The sequence below is a fragment of the Myotis davidii genome, unplaced genomic scaffold (assembly GCF_000327345.1).
Source record: "Myotis davidii unplaced genomic scaffold, ASM32734v1 scaffold238, whole genome shotgun sequence".
Taxonomy (NCBI): domain Eukaryota; kingdom Metazoa; phylum Chordata; class Mammalia; order Chiroptera; family Vespertilionidae; genus Myotis; species Myotis davidii.
In genome coordinates, this window is record NW_006293779.1 from 4,288,127 (window position 1) to 4,304,022 (window position 15,896).

A 15,896-nucleotide genomic window follows, 5' to 3' on the forward strand; every position below is an offset into this window, starting at 1 on the left:
AAAAAAAGTCTCAATATGTTCTTCCTTCCATAGCAGCAAGCTTTTTCTAACAAGCTTTCTTTAGTGCAAATACTTAGGCTTGTATGACAGTAAAGTAACGAAACGAGAACAAAGACACCACCAGGGATGCTTCGGAGCAGAGATGCTCCTCAATGTTCAAAACTATACAAAGGTCGTGGCGCTCCCCGTCCTGCCCGTTTGGATCCGTTCCTATGGGACCGTTTCACCAACAGAGAAAAAAGACGCTCGGTCAGTGCTGAGTTCCCACGGGGCTACAGGAATCTCGCCCAGGCTGTTCGCCTCCGGGACCTGAGGGCAGACTTTACGCCACGTCATCGACATCTCAAATAGGATGCACAAAGCTCCCCGCTTCCCACTGTACACCCAAATACATATGTACATCTCCCATCGCAGGAGAGACGCCCCGATACCCACTCTTTGTACAAAGGTGAATGTTTTCTCCCTCGACAGCAAGTAACCACAAACTAAAATAGCTGGAATAAACCTTTAATCATACAGAGGAAACAGTCTTTAGGGGACAGGGTAGAACCTTTTGTTTTGTTCTCTCACGATGTAGACTTCTCGGGGACCACTGTCCCCAGATGAGTGACAATCCATCTTAAAAAAAAAAAACCAGAACCTTTTTATACAGTTTATACAGCGCAGTCACAAATCATTTCAGGAACAAAAAAAGCATCATTAGCCTAATTTTAAAAATAAGGAAGAAAGAGAGGGAGAGAGGAACGGAGTACTTTAATGCTATCTGTTTCTATTCAGGCTTGGTACAGCACGAAGATGTAAACATTTAAAATAAATAATAAAATAAACGTCCTTTTCTTCTCCCCCTCCCCTCCCCACACCCTCCTCAAAATTTGACCCCGCCCCTCCTGAACATGTCCGCACTGGAAAATTTAAAACCCTTTGTTGATGTCCGGCCAAAGCACTAGAAGCCTGAGGAGATGTCGAATGAGTGGTGGGGTGACTGGGTTTCCTTTTCAAAAGCTGCAGGAGGACATGGGCACACCTGGAAATGCACACACACACACACTCACATACACATGTGCACACACACACACACACACACACCCCAACCTGTTAATAAATAGTGAGATGCTGGCTTTGAAGATGAATGCCAAAGACTCAACAAGCAGAAAGTAGCAAGACCCCTTTACTTACATTTTTTTAAAAGCAAGTTATACACACCCTATTGGTCCACAAATTCTATAAGGACTCAGGTGACCCCTCCAACCATCTGAGGAGTACAAAGGAGCACATCACAAGGTAGAGAGAAGAAGAGATTTAGAGGTGGAAGCGTATTGCGGGGGATGGGTCTTCGAGAATAAACCTCAGACTGAAGACAATCTTGCCTTGGCTTTTTGAAGAAAGACCTTCTCATCTCCAACTTTTTGTTTATCCATTTCTTGGGGGCCTTTACGAAGGCACCCCATTCCTTAGTCTCATCTGAAAGAGGATATATTTAAAAGTGCCTAACACATAGTAGGTGCTTATTCTTTTCCTTCTTAAAGGGACCTCACAGATGTCTGGTCAGGGAGGAAATCAACCTGAAAGTTAAACGGGGAGGTTGCAAGGAGCACGGCTGGTCCATCAAGGACAGGGCAGAAAAGTCCCCATGCGCGCGGAGTCGAGCCCACCTGACACGTGGAGCCAAGTGGGAGCAGAGAGGAAACTCCTTCCCCAGAGCCTGAGGAAGGGCGGCAGCAGCCTCGGATGGCTCTTGGCTTCGAGACACTGGATGACTGGCCAGTGGACACACCTGGCCGTTCACACAGGCAGAACAATGGTGTCTTTCTGAAAACCTCCCCAGTGAGTTCTCTGCTTAGAGCTGGCTCCAGCGATTTCCTAAGCCTCGCCTGGGTCCTCCTCTCCTTCCTGTGTCAGCAGCTGTCCCCTCCACCGGCCAGGAGGACTGCTCCCAGCGAGGCTGGCCAGGTGGCCAAGGCTGTGTTTCACACTCACTTGTCAGAGGCCTGCCCTGAGCTGTCCCAGGGCTGCCAGCAGCCCAGCTGGAGTCCTGCCAGCTGCCTCCCTGCTGGGGACACAGGGGCAGCACAGTGGTTCCTGGCCCCAGTGCAAAGCCCCCGCTGCAGCTGTTCTAGCTGGAGCCCCGGAGGAGGAAGCAGCGGGCCTGCCGTCTGGTGATTCTGGAGCACAGGGGTGCGTGTGCATGAACTCAGAGGACAAGCCGGAGGAAGCACCTGATGGGCTCCCGACAGGTGCAGCAGCTGCCTTCCCCCCAAACCTCCCAGCCGCCTCCTAGAACACAGCGAGGGCCCGGGAGGGGCTGGGGCTTTGCCTGCTGCTGGTCCCAAAGCCAACGCAGCTTGAAATCTGCAGGGAAGCCGAATTCCATCTCAGGAATGTCTAGCTTGGCCCGTGTCACAGACTGTGGCCTGCCTTGGGGTCAGTGCTGTGCAAACTAGGGCATGAAGGGGCTTTGAGAAATGAAACACCAGAAAGCAGGAGAGAGAGAGAGAGAGAGAGAGAAAGAGAGAGAGAGAGCGAGCTCCCACTTGGCCACAAACACCAGTTGAGATGATGAAGCTCCTCCGAGCTGGGCACCTGTTTCTTTGCTGACTCCTGCTCCCCCTGGCCGACTGCTTCACTGATTAACCTGAAGCCGGAAACCCTCCTGCCCCTTCTAATTAGGCACACCCTCTGGAAGCGGAGGGCAGCATCGCAGCCAGGGATTGTGGGAAATGGCATCTGTAAAGGATGTTCAGACAACATCCTTTTCTCTTCCACACACGGCTCCCAGTCCCCGCGGGCTGTGCATTCTAAGCACACACCATCCCACTCTTGTGTCTAGTAGGCGACAGACATGACACTGACCAGCACAGAGGCCCAGGTGTGTGAAGGAACAGGTGAGCTCTAAGTGCCACTGCTCTCTCCTTTGACCCCCCCACTGGGTTTGATTTAAATAACAGGAAATAGTTTACATGATCATACAACAATCTCTAGAGCTGGGTCAGGACAGCGGGGGGCTCCCTCAGAGCGCCAGCACAGCAGAGGCCAAGGAAGCTCTGAGGAAGAGGCTGGGAGGGCGGCAGGCAGGGGCCAGGCTGAGCTTTGCTCTTCAGGGCCAGAGGAGCTTCCCTCCCCTCCCCCTGTGGGAAGTGGGCAGCTGCATCTGGCAGTGAGAGCATCTCATCTCATCTCGCATCTCAGCAGCCCCCGGGAATGGTGCATAAGCCATCAGACCCAAAGAGCACACTGGGGTGAGGGGGATGGGAAGTCTACAGAGAAAGCACTTGACCCATCCAATGGCCATGGGCACTTCAGAGAGATGAGCAGCCAGGACAGGGCAAGCCAGGTACCAGGGCAGGTGTGAGGCAAACCCCACTCCGCTGGCCGCCTCCTCCTTCCCCTGCCTTCCATCCACAGCGAAGGGTGCCTTTGAAGCTTGGGGAGGGGCCACCTGCAGCCACCTGGGGAGGGTCCAGGCCCAAGCTCATTAAATCTCTGTGGGTGGCGTCACCCTAGGAGCCAGGGTGGGGAGGGCAGAGCCGCTGGGACAAGGAGTGACGTGTGGTTCCGAGGGAGGGACACCTCCCTGGTCTGCAGAGAAGGGTCCAGGGGCAGAGAGGCGAGGCAGTAATTACAGGAGACGTCCTGCTCAAGACAGCAGGTGAAGGAAGCCGCGAGAACACCGTGTGGCTTGTTGGCACTATTCCTGGCCTGTTAATTAGGCGTTTGGCAAACACAACCTGTGCCCTGGCTGTCTCCCTTACACCCTGTCTTCTGGCCAAGCCGCTCCGCGAGAGCCGAGAGCCGTCCCGATGGTGGGGAGGAAGGTGCTCTGAGCCTTCGTGCTGGTGCCCCTCCTCCAGAGCCCACGGAGCGCTGCCGGGACCGCTGGAGATGGCGGTGACGGGGAGTGTCGGGGAGGAAGGTTCCGTATTGCACATTGTCCCCTCTGGACAAGTCCGCCCCAGCCGAAGAGCCACCTGCTGCCCCATCTCCAGAAACGAAGTTTTAATAGTCAGACCACCCAGATGAAATGTCATGGCAAATTGATAAAAACCAAGAGGAAGTGAAACTGACACTGGGGGGGAAAGGGGCAAATAGGGGGAAGGTGAAACCAACAGGCCACGGGCATGCTCGGTGGGGCAGGGCAGGGCACCATCGCTCCAGAGACGTTTCGTAACCAAGGGACAGGAATGGTCCACACCAGCTTCAGGCGCTTCAGAAGCCAGGGAGCTGCCCGAGCCCACCAAGTTGTCCAAGGCGTTTCAAGAAACAGGATTCGCTTTGCAAGATGGGACGAGGGAGGAGGTTTCATGACTTCTCAGAGATCTCACCCAGGCGGGTCCTCCAGCGCCTCAGGCCCACGCCTCCTCGGTCCTAGAGCCAGGAAGCTCGCTGGCAGGGCCCCCTCGTGCCCTCGCAGCCCCGGAGCGCTGGAAGGTGCTGGTCCCAGGGGAGGAGGCAGCGATGAGGACCCCCGGCCGCTGGTTACAGGGCCAGCAGGGTGGGGGAGTTCAAGGAGTCTGAGGACTGGTCCCCGCTGCTACTGCTCCTGCGGTGAGCCTTGGAGCAGGACTCGGAGGGCGAGGCGGGCGACTCCTGCTCCAGGACGCTGGGGTAGGTGAAGACGAGGTTCGAGGTGCCCGGAGTGATGGCAGGCGTGGAGGTCACCACGATGGGGGTGTGCAGGGGCTCCTCCCCATAGAAGCCCCCGGCGATGCTGATGGGCTTGATGACGGAGCGCTGGCCCTTGTCCAGCCCCGCGGAGGAGGACGAGGGGCTGTCCTCTTCCAGCGGCTCCTGCTTCACCACCACGGCGCCCCCTCCACGCAGGGGCTGCAGCCCAGAGGCCGGGGGCGACCGGCGCTCCTCGGGGCTGATCTTGCACACGGGCCCGTGGGCCACCAGCATGAACTCCAGCTTCTCCTTCTCCTTCTGCAGCTCGGCGATCTCTTTCTGCAGGCCCGACTTCTCCTCCTCCAGCTCCTCCGTCTCCTGCGGGAGAAACAGAGGCACATGAGGGACCGCGACCTGCAGGGACCTGCCTGGAGCAGGCAGTTCAGATCCAGGCACCAAAGCGAACCCAGCCACGTCCTCAGAGGACCGACTGTGGGAGCAGCCGGCGCCCACCGGCCACGGCCCCCACTGCTGCCAAGTCACTGGAGGCTCAAGGTTCCCTCTATTTCCAAAGTGCCAGATCGAGGAGGAGGCAGAGGGCCTGGAGGAAAGGCGAAACGACACCTGGCGCGGCCACGACTGAGCGCTTACGTGGTGCCAGGCACCGAGGGAAGCATTTCATAGGCCTTTTCTCATCTCATCCTCTAGCAGGTTTTTGAAGCAGGTATTATCATCAACCCATTCTGCAGGTAAGGAGCTGCGCTCAGAGAGGTGTAGTAATTTGCCCGAAGTCACAGAGCCAACAGGTAGGTAGCCCAGACTTGACCCCAATGTATCTGCCTCCAGAGCCCACAGCCTGCGGGGGCGGGGGGATGCACTAAACTCCAAGCAGGATGACTGTGGAGACCAGGGGTCCTCAAACTACGGCCCTCGGGCCACATGCAAATACAAATATTGTATTTGTTCCCGTTTTGTTTTTTTACTTCAAAATAAGATATGTGCAGTGTGCATAGGAATTTGTTCATAGTTTTTTTAAAACTATAGTCCGGCCCTCCAACGGTCTGAAGGACAGTGAACTGGCCCCTGTTTAAAAAGTTTGAGGACCCCCCGGTGGAGACTGTCTGCGCATTGGACCCTAGGACACAGCCTGGCTTGTGGTCAGGTCATCACAGCCCCTCCTCCCCTTTCCGCCCTGATTTCAGAAGCGTGTGCTTCAGGACTCAGAGAACCCTGCCGGGTATTCAGGTCAGCCCCCTGCTTAGCGGATGAGGCGCCTGGCAGCCAGGCAGGCACCTGAGGATGGCAGGGACCTCAGCCCCTCTTTCCACACAAAGCCAAAGCAGCAGCACACACACACACACACACACACACACACACACACATGCACACGAGGGGTAGTCATGGCAGCCGAGAAGGTGTGTGTCACCAGCCTCCTCCCACTTTTCCCCTCGCACGGGTTCCCGTTCAAGCACGAGGCGAACGGGCCAGAGCGTCACCGAATGGAGTAGAGCATATTCCGGAGTGAAAAAAGTTTCCATCTGTCTCAAGGGTCTGACGAACGTCATGAGCTCTGAGAGGTTTCCTGTGGAGGATGTGGCTCAGGGGCCTGGGTGGCTGGGCTGGGGGTGGGGAGGCGGGGAGCGGGGTGTGAGGCTTCTGGGCTGGTGGTAAGGAGCACCCAGGGTAGAGCCAGAGGGCCTGGCTCCTTGAATGGTTGGCAGCAAAGAGGGCTCTCCTGGGAGGCGAGGTCTCCCCAAGGAGTGCTGACCACGCATGGGCCGCCTCAAGTGGCAACAGAAAACTCCCCCTCACCCTCCCGACTTTCAGGAACACCTCCAGGGGGCATTAGTACAGGCATCACAGCATCCACGCAGGGCACATGCAACACCCAAGAGCGAGGGCCCCAGGGTGGACGAGAGGAGCTGAAGCAGGCGAGTGGTACTGGGGAGGATTACATAAGGGGATGGGATGCACAAGGTAACTGGTGATTTCCAAAGCCCCATCCTGGCTGGTCTCTGTAAGGACCATGACAGGGTCTCCTTCATCTCCTCACTTAGAAACACTCTACCCAGGAGAGCCTGTCCCAGCTGTGGGTTTCCTCCACGGGGCGGACGGCCCCTCCTGCAGAGCAGGCTCTGAGCAAGTTGTGTGACATTGGTCAGGTCAAGCTTTAGGGCAGAGCCGTGGGCCCCCGGGTGTGGGCAATGAGGTGGCAGGGGAGAGTGACAACAAGGGCAGAACGAGGTTCCAGGCCACAGCTTCAGGCTCATAGCAGAGGTGGAGAACCTCCTGCCCACGAAGGTGTGAGAAAGTCCCAAGACAGCACCACTCCGCCGACATGTGACCATCTCGACAAGACCCAGAGGGCATCGAGACCAGACAGCAGGGGCCCCCAGCCCCAATCCAGTCACCTCTGCGAACTGGGCCACTCCTGCTGGCAGCGGGCATGGGGGTGGCTGGGAACTTGGGAGGCAGCCCTGGAGAGGGCAGGTCTAGGCCTGCCTTGGTTCCCGGGGCCTGGCAATGCCCACACAGCCTGCCATCCCTCACCGGGAGCCCAGCAGGTCTGAGGGTAGGGGACACTCAGACACCGAGTGAGAAAGGGCACCAGGCCCACTGAGCGGTCCAGCTCTTCTCTCTCGGGCCCAGGCTGGTGCCAAAGGCCAGCTCCCTCCTTCCCTCTCCCTTCAACCAGGACTGTGCTACCCGACATGCACCACGGAAGGAACGTGCATCGCCACGAACCCATCTGTAGGTCACTAGTGGGTAGGAGAAGGCGGCAGGCCAGGAGCCTGGGGCCCCCCCGCAGCCCACCCGGAGGCACCCCCACCTCCCCCCGCAGATCCCTCACCGCCTGCAGCTTCTCCGTCAGCTCCCGACGGCGGTTCCGGCACTTGGCAGCGGCGAGCTTGTTCCTTTCCCTCCGGATTCGACGCTTCTCCTCCTCCTCAGGGGACAGCTAGAGGCCAAGGCAGAGGGTCCTGGTTAGGTTCAGGGACGGTGCCCCCGCTTTTTGGTTTTTTTAGCTGCATTTTAAGTAGGGCGGGAAGCCCCTCTGGGACTGGGGAGGGAGGGAGGAAGGCAAGAGGAGCTCGGCCAGGCTCAGAGGACACGGAGGGCTGAGCCCACCCCACAGGTGACGCCCACGTGCACAAGGGGGACAGCGCAGCCACGGGTCAGGGACGTGACCCAGGTGTGACGGCAGCAGCATCTGTCATGTCAGCCTGAGGCTGTGCCAAGGCCAGCGAGAGGGAGCTGGGCTGCCTCCCCCAGGGAGTCCCCTCGTGCCAGCCAGGCCCAGCCCCACCCGAGACAGCAGCTTCTCCCAAACCCGGGCTAATTACCCCTCCCATCCCTGCCTGCTCTGCAAGCCTCATTATCCCCATTTGGCTAAGTGGCTGGGCCCCGAGTAAGAACCACCCTGCAGGTGGGGGTGGGGAGATGGTCTGTTGCCAGAGGGGGGGTCAAGGATGCCACCCCACTCCCGACCTCCTCTGCCAGCGGCTCTCAGTTCCACCCTAGGACCCAGCGGTGGCCTGGCCCACACCGTGAGGCAGGACAGGATGGGCCAAAGGAGGAGAAGCCCGCAGGCACCTCAACTCCCGCTGCCCACCACATCCGCTCCTTCAGCAAACAAGCGCCTTCTACGCGCCAGGCACGGTTTGAGGGGTTCGGGATTTATCCGAGGTTGGAGTGAGCAAACCTGCCCGCAGAGCTCAGCCCGGCTTCTTACAACGAGGCTGGTGAGGGGCCGTGACTCACGCCACAGGGCAAGACCTCTGCTCCGCTCGGCAGTGCTGACACAGCCCATCCCGGGCTCTGGCCCGACGCCCCACAGACGGAGGTGACACAGGACAGGGCTGCGGGCCAAGGCAGAGGGCAGCTCCAAAGGGAAGGCCATCCCGTGCGGTTATCCGACACGGACGGCACACTCGTGTGCCAAGCGCAGTCCTGGGGGCTTAGAAGACTCTGAGGGGCTAGGACCTGGGTCTCACCCTCTAGGGACACTTGGGCAAGAAAGCCAAAGCCACTCTTGGAGGGGAGGAGAGACACTGCCCGCTGAGGGGTGCTCCAGGGCACCCTGGGGTGGGGGTGGGGCGGGAAGGCCCCTGGCTGGGCCCACGCGGAGTCCCTGGGACGCTCCCTGAGCCTCAGCTCGGTTGCTGTGCTGTGCCGTCTGGAACAGCGAAGCAGGGCACAGCCTCAGAGGACACACCCATCCCTGACGACACTGAGGTGACCCCGTGGCCCCACGCTGCCCGAGCCCTGTATCCAAATTCTCCAAACACTGGCATGAAAATGTGCCAGCTACTGCTCAGGCACAGACAAGCTCATCACACCTGCTCAGCTTTCAAATCCTTCCCCAGCAGGCCCCTTGCAGGGCCCAGAGGGAGGTGGACGCCTGGGGAGCCGGGGAGACCGCCAGGGCCTCCCAGCAGTCAGTCCCTGCCTCCCGGGGCTCCGCTGGGGCGAGCGCCCACCCCTCTGTGTCTGCCCTGAGACCCCTTCACTCCCAGGATGTCAGACCACACTCCTCCACCTCCTCTGCCGCTCCCACCTCCGGGTGAAGACCCAGGCCAGCTCCTCTCTCTCCAGCTCCTCCCTCGCTGTGTGTCTCAGCCCCGGCAGCGGCCGCCAGGTGCGATGCACCGAGCAGTCCCAGTCCGGCAGGTAGCATCCCTAGGAGTCGTCAGGCCCCTTCAGAAACCAGATCCCACAGCCGAGTTCCACCTCCAAGCCCCTCAAGTCCTGGCCTCAGCACCAGAGAGCCACGGGCTCCACATCCTCTCCTCTGAGACGTATCAGGCTGGCAGAGAGCAGAACCCAGCCACGGCCTTTCTGTGTGGCCTGGGACGAATCACTGAACCTTCTGAGCCTCGGGCTTCCCATCTGTAAAATGGGATCAGCAGGACCTGCCCTGCCTTCCACAAATGGTCTGTGATGATCAGATGAGATGCAGCGTATAAATCCTCTAACTAGAAAGCGCTAGGAAGGAGATGCGATCCCGAGGTCCCCTCTCTCGTGCTTTTTCTGAGTCCCAGAAGCATCCAGGTGGACCAGACACCCTGCTCCGTGTGGGCCAGCCGCCTGGCTGAGGTCACGAGGCCACTGTGCTGAGGCCCTGAATACTTGCTGCTCCTCGACGTGTCTCAACCTGAGCCCACAGTTACCAAGAGAGCCTGATGGCCCTGCTGCAGCCCTGGGTTCAGGCTCCCCATGAGGCTCTGCTAGCCCCTCCCCCACATGGATGGACGGTGGGGATGGTCCCCTCGGGCCTCCCTTCCCCTTGGCTGCTTCAGGACAACTTTCGGCCTCCCCATTGGCCTAGAAGTCTCTTTCCTATCTGGTACGGTCTGGGGCGGGCAACTTGTGGGAGCTGTGGGCATAGGAAGTGTTCAGGGGTGGTGACATCAACATGGTTACCGCTTGAGTGTGTCAGCACTACCGTGTACCCACCCACAAGCCACACACACCCTCCCCTCCCTGTCTCCTCAGTCACCACCCCTGGGCTCAGAGGGAGCCTTGGGCAGGCTGGAGGAGGGCAGGGAGGCACCAGGCTGGCTCCTGTAGCAGGCCCCTCCCCTGGGGGAGGTCAGGGAGGCAGAAGCAAGCTTCAGGGAAAAGACTCTAGGGTTAGGAACCAGAGAGACAAGGTGGAGGATGCTGCCGCCCAGGCTTCGCCCGAGCTTCCTTCAAGCTGCCGGATGATTGTCTGAACTCCTAATCGACAATGACATGAAATAAAATGCTCCTGGCTCTCTCCCTCCCTCTCAAAAAAGGAAGGAAATTTTCCAGACAGATTGTCTTGGGGCACGCCTAGATGGTGCAGTGGGAAAACCACAGGGCTGGAGGTCAGGGGAGGTGGATTCCAGTCCTGGCTCTGCACTAACTTTCTGTGTGACCCTGGCCAAGGCCCTTTTCCTTCCTGGGCCTCAGTTTCCCCATCTGTAAAATGGGTGCAGAGGCAACATTTTTAAAAGTTGGTCTCCAAAATCCCTTCCAGATATAAGCCTCCAAATCTGGTGTGAGCTCAACCCAGAAAAGGGTGAAGAGTGTTCAGTGCATCTCGCTTTGTTGTTCTCCTAGGACCTAGCCCCAAAGAGTCCCTCTCACAAGCCTGACTGCCTCTCAGGAGTCGCACACAGGGAGAATCCAGCTCCCCAGTGACCGCAGAGCGTGGCACCGTGGGCTCCCTGAAGGAAGCAGGCTTATAAAAGACACAAGGATCACTACTACTGCAGTTATGGAAGCAATGGTGAGGGGAATCCTGGCCACTGGCCCCCCCACCAGCAGAAGACCAACAGCAACTGTGAGCTGTATCGCTTACAGTGTCTCTTACGCACCCCTCCCTTGCCACCCTGCATGGTCCTGCTGCGAACAGAACAAGCCAGCACGCAGTGGATACAGGGCCCCTGCAGAAGCTTCTGGCTCCTTGGAGAATGACCCTTGTAATTCCAGGTATCCTGGGGACTGACGGCCCCGGGTCACGATTACCCAGAGGACCGGTTTAAAGGTCCTTGTACTGGACACTGTGGAGCGGGGGGCCCAATGCTGTCATGGGAGGGGTTCTCCAGGTCAACACTTGATTTGAAAAAGGGATTCCCCTCCTACAGCATGTGCCCTTCCCTGGACTCCTGGTGGCATGGCCCTGCAGATCACTGCACAGGGAGTCCCGGGCACTGGGTTCTAGTCCAGGCTCCTCTTGCATTGCTGAGTGGCCCCAGGCAGGGATGTCTGAGCTTTGGTCAAGTCATCTGTGAAGGGGCACAGATGGGGCACTTGGACAGCTCATACCCTCCTTCCTGGAACTATGCATGGTTCTGCGGGCTCTTTCTGGAATCAGGGGGCTTGGGCTGCCTGGCTCCCTGTTGATGCACCCAGGGGCTTTCTGGGTGTCCGGTGAATGCTGCCTCGAGGGCGGAGGCCCCACCATTTTCTGGTCCCTCCCAGCCAGCCGATTCCTCCCAGCTGAGCCCCTTGAGGAGAACAAGGCTGACACCTGACCTCCCACCCTCACCCCGGGTCAGCTGAAGCAGCTGGGCAGGCTCCCAGGACCCCCGTCCTGCCCCCTGGAACACTCATCCCAGGCACTCACCCTGCTTCACTGGAGGCCAAGGACACCTCAGTGGAAGGAAGTCAAGTACTGTGGGCGGAACCGGCCTAGAGTGCGACCCTTTGGGTCTGCTGGGCCGCTTGTCTGCACCAGATACTGGGAGACGGTGAAGGGCTCATCCCAGAAAGCTGGCCAGGGCTCGCTGGCTGCTTGTCCTGTGGCCACTCTGCCACGGACCAAGCAGGACACTGCTGTGGGCAGGTCCTAACAGTCCTTCCCATTTGCTGACACCTCACCACTTACAAGGTGTTCCCCGCGCCTGACCGCCTTCGAGTGGCAACAAGTCTTCGCTGGGAGGTACCCTGATCCCTATCCTGCAGCTGAGGAAGCTGAGACAGGGCTTCCAAGGGACATGGGAGGCGACAGAGCCAGACCTGATCTCAGGTCTCCACCCCTGCCTCCAATGGTGGAAATCACGTGCTCCTGGCCCCTCGTTTTCTCTCTCCCCAGTGACCCCAGAACACCGACCCTGCTCCCCACCAGACTGCAAAAACACCGTGGTGTCACGAGGCCCCGAGAGCCACCGACGTGGCTTTTCTGTGCAGATCTGAGCTGTACCTGCTCATCTCTCCTCCTGCGACCCACAGTGGTGCCGATGGTCTTGATCACGCCGGGTCTCGGGAGGGCCATGTGCCCAGGGACAGAGGCCAGGCCGGGCAGGGGGCTGTAGGGGTGCGAGCGGGGGTACGGGTTGGACATGGAGGTGATCACTGTGGGCTGCACCATCCACTGCAGGTCCTGGCTGGTCGTGATGGCGTTGATGGTGGGGATAAAGGCGCTGCCGGAGCCAGGCATATCGACCCGGAATTTCTGAAATGAGAAAAAACAGGACTGAGCCGAGAAGTGCTGAGCAGAACAGGACGTGCAGAGACAAGAGGCAAAAGCCAGCTGAAAGCAGGGTCCACGCGTGGGGGACCAAGGACACTGGTGGGCTTCCCTGGACAAATCCTGCACATCCAAGAATCAGGGGAATCCTAACTATTCCTGGGGCCCCGTGTCAGACCGGCTCCCTGAATAAAGTCCCGGGGACTCCATCCTTCAGTGGGAATGTCGTCGTATCCCAAGTGACTTCTAGCACAGATGTGGTCCTAGCCGCTCACACTCAGCAGGCCCTCTCTGGGTCCCTCCGGGCCAGCTATGTGCACATCTGCAGGAGGGCTGGCCTCCCCCCTGAGCCTCCTGAGGCCCCGGTCACCTGCCAATTATTCGCAGGGTCAGGAAGCCTATTGTGCCTGCTTTCGTCACTTTCCAAGCAGGACCGGAACGGAGCTGTGACCCCATCATCAGGGTGAGGTCAGGGCCATGAAAAGGTGTCCTCCCACCCATGAGACTGAAAGTGGTAGCGTGAGCTGCCAGACCCAACCCCCCACCCCCGGACTGCCCCTGACCTCCACCTTGCCCTTCACCCCCTCTTGCTTGGGACAGACATGCTGTGTCTCTCCTGTCTACGTATCTATCTACCTGTGTTCAGCCATGCATCTGTGGGACACTGGAGCTGCCAGCTCAGACTTTTCTCTCTCTCTCGTAATTCACGCCCAGGCCACGCTGCAGCGCCCTCTGAACATGCATTCTCCTTAAAGTTACGGTGACGACAGAGAACAAAAGCTAAACTGGGCCATGCTCCCCGGAAGCTGGGTTTGACCTTTCCTCGCAGCAGCTACTAGAAAGTGAGAGAAGGAGGGAGAAAGGAAGGGACACCCCCCTCCCACAAACACACAGCTTTCGGGGAAGAGCTCCCCGAACAGAACCCTTATCCTCAGAAGTTTCCTGTTTCTACAAAAAGAGAGCTGCAGATCCTTTCTCCCCGACTCTAGTGGTGAGATGACGACAGCAATAACAGCACGTACGGAGCACGCACTAAGTGACAGGCACGGTGATGTCGTACCTCGATTACTCACCCATTCTCCCCCCCAGGGAAGCACTACCATGATCGCTATTTTACAGGCAGAAAGGGAGGCTAAAGAGATGGCCTCCTCCCAGGCCACGCTGCTAATGAAGGCAGGTCACCTGACAAGGAGGCCAGAGTTCTCACACAAAATACAGCCCAGGTGCTGACCCTCCCACTCCCCTCAGACAGAGCATCAGGTCATCTCTGCCGAGGCCCCCCGCAGACCTCGCCTCTCACCCAGGAGGCCCTGCAGCTCTGAGACCTCGGATGAAATCCCGCTGTCATTATGCCATCATTAGAACGGGCACGACAGCACCTTCCCCACTCGGGCCCAATCACACCAACCAGGACCAGCGGGATCAGCAGCAATGGCAGCTGCCCCCACCACCGTCTCCGCCACTGATGCCTACACCTGGGTGCCTGTTGCGTAAAGGAAGGGGAGCTTAGAGCACCTCACTGGACCCAAGGGAGCTGAGAACCATTCCTGGATCATTCCCCTTCCAACAGCCTGACCCTAGTCCGGGTGGCAGCATGCGCTGCCTCACCTCCCAGACGGCCCCAGGCCAAAAGCATTCAATGAAGAGAGGGACCCAGCACAAGGGATTCTGGGATTCCATGAAGCACGCCACCCAGTGCAATAAATTCAGGGATTGTGTGGTGCTTCCAGTACAATGGATTCTGGGATTCCGTGAGGAGAGCTGCCCAGTGCAAGGGATTCTGTGTTGCCTCAGAAGGCAGACAACTGGGCTTTTTATCAGGAGCTGACTGCAAGGAAGGTATATATGGGTGTGCACGCACGTGTGCATGTGCATGTGTGTATGTGTGTGTGTGTGTGTGTGTGTGTGTGTGTATGGTGTGAGGGAGGGAAGGGTGCAGTGAACAAGGAAGGATTCCCTGGGGAAACGATCTTTAGGAAGAAAACAGACAACCAGGGCGAGGCTTTGAGGAGGCAGAGCGCTGACAGCGTGCAGAGCACTGGGCCCAGACGGCTGTTTCTCAGGCTGAGAGGGGAGGGCTGCTGCCAGCAGGGAGTCAGCACTGCACTTGGAGACGTCGTGAGGCCTGGATTCGAGGCCGTGGCAAATCTGAGGACTCAGTTTCCCTGCCTAAGTGGGAATGCTACCACCACACTCCCTGCCCTGTGCCGAGGGTTAAATTAGTAGCTACTTGTAATCACAGGCTATGAAAGCACGCGCATGGTTCTCAGCCCGGGCTGCACATTAGAACAGTCTGAGGAGCTTTTTCAAAACACCACGGCTGGAGCCAGCCTCGCCATTAGCGTTCGAAAATAACTGGTTTGGGGTGGGGTTCTGATAAGGCATTTTAAAAAACCACCTGGGGAGATTCTAATGTGCAGCCAGGGTTGAGAAATGCTGCAAACAGATGGGCGGCGGCATCGCCACTGCTGTCACCACCACCATCACGTTATCATCATCGTCGTCGGGCGCTCTGCACGGGTGGCTCCGGGGAGAACTGCCAGCGCCCCACTCCTGGGGAGCACCCAACATTTCACTCCATTTCTCTCCCAAGTCAGGGCGGTGGGTTTGAAGGACCCCTGAGGCATCCAGGGTTTAATGTGACCTTGACCTCCATCCATGGGGTCCTTGACCTCCATCTATGGGGTGAAGTGGGGAACTATTAGCTTTCCTTTCCAGAAAGCACCCAAGAAATCCACTCCTCATTCCAAGCACCCAAAGAGCTCCCATTCCAGTCCAGGGGGAGCAGAAAATCGGAAGCAAAGCTTAGACACTACGATCCCTTAGGAGAAGGTGGAGGATTCGGCCCCTCGCAGGGCCCTGCAGTCCCTGCAGTCGCTGGCTCCATGGCAGGGAATGTGCTCCCGGCCCCCAGCCAGATTCCTTGCAGCGATGGCTTGGTCTAGACAAAACAAGACAGCAATAAAAGCAAGACAGAGGTAATGACTGCCTCTAAATGCAGGTACACCTTGTTTGAGAGGGAGCTAAAGCCATCTGGATAACACCCTGGCTATAAACACAGTCCCATCCCCAGAGGGGACTGGGGCTGATAAAGAAGGCTTTGTCTCCCAGAGGAGCCTTTTCGAGACACACACAAGTTTAAGTGAGATCTGGCAGATGTCTTGTCTCACCTCTGAAGGTGTTATTCAGAGGAGAGGTGAGGCGAGGAGTTTGTGGTCTGGGCCTGGCATTCCTCTATGCCAACAGGCCCAAGATAAATCGCTGGGGTTAAAGCGTGGTTCTCTAAGACCGGGTTACACTGAACAGAAACTAAGATGAGGTTCCCAGTTGCGGCCATTAGGGTAGTTGGATTCCT

At 58.1% G+C, this 15,896-nt stretch overlaps 1 protein-coding gene across 6 annotated transcripts in view; it reads right to left on the reverse strand.

Moving 5' to 3' along the window:
* Positions 1-491: 491 nt before the first annotated feature.
* The window catches only part of FOSL2 (FOS like antigen 2), a 21,285-nt gene continuing 5,880 nt past the window's right edge, over positions 492-15,896 (reverse strand). For 5 of the 6 annotated variants that reach the window (XM_006767435.2, XM_015566352.1, XM_015566351.1 and 2 more), the window contains exons 2-4: positions 12,275-12,526; positions 7,454-7,561; positions 492-4,980 (exon numbers count right to left, since the gene is read on the reverse strand). In XM_006767435.2, the coding sequence (XP_006767498.1) occupies positions 4,474-4,980; positions 7,454-7,561; positions 12,275-12,511 (852 nt within the window). In that variant the 5' untranslated portion in view covers positions 12,512-12,526 and the 3' untranslated portion in view covers positions 492-4,473. Of the gene's footprint in view, positions 4,981-7,453; positions 7,562-12,274; positions 12,527-13,177; positions 13,266-15,896 lie in introns of those variants that run through there. The other variant, XM_006767436.2, reaches the window with a different exon arrangement.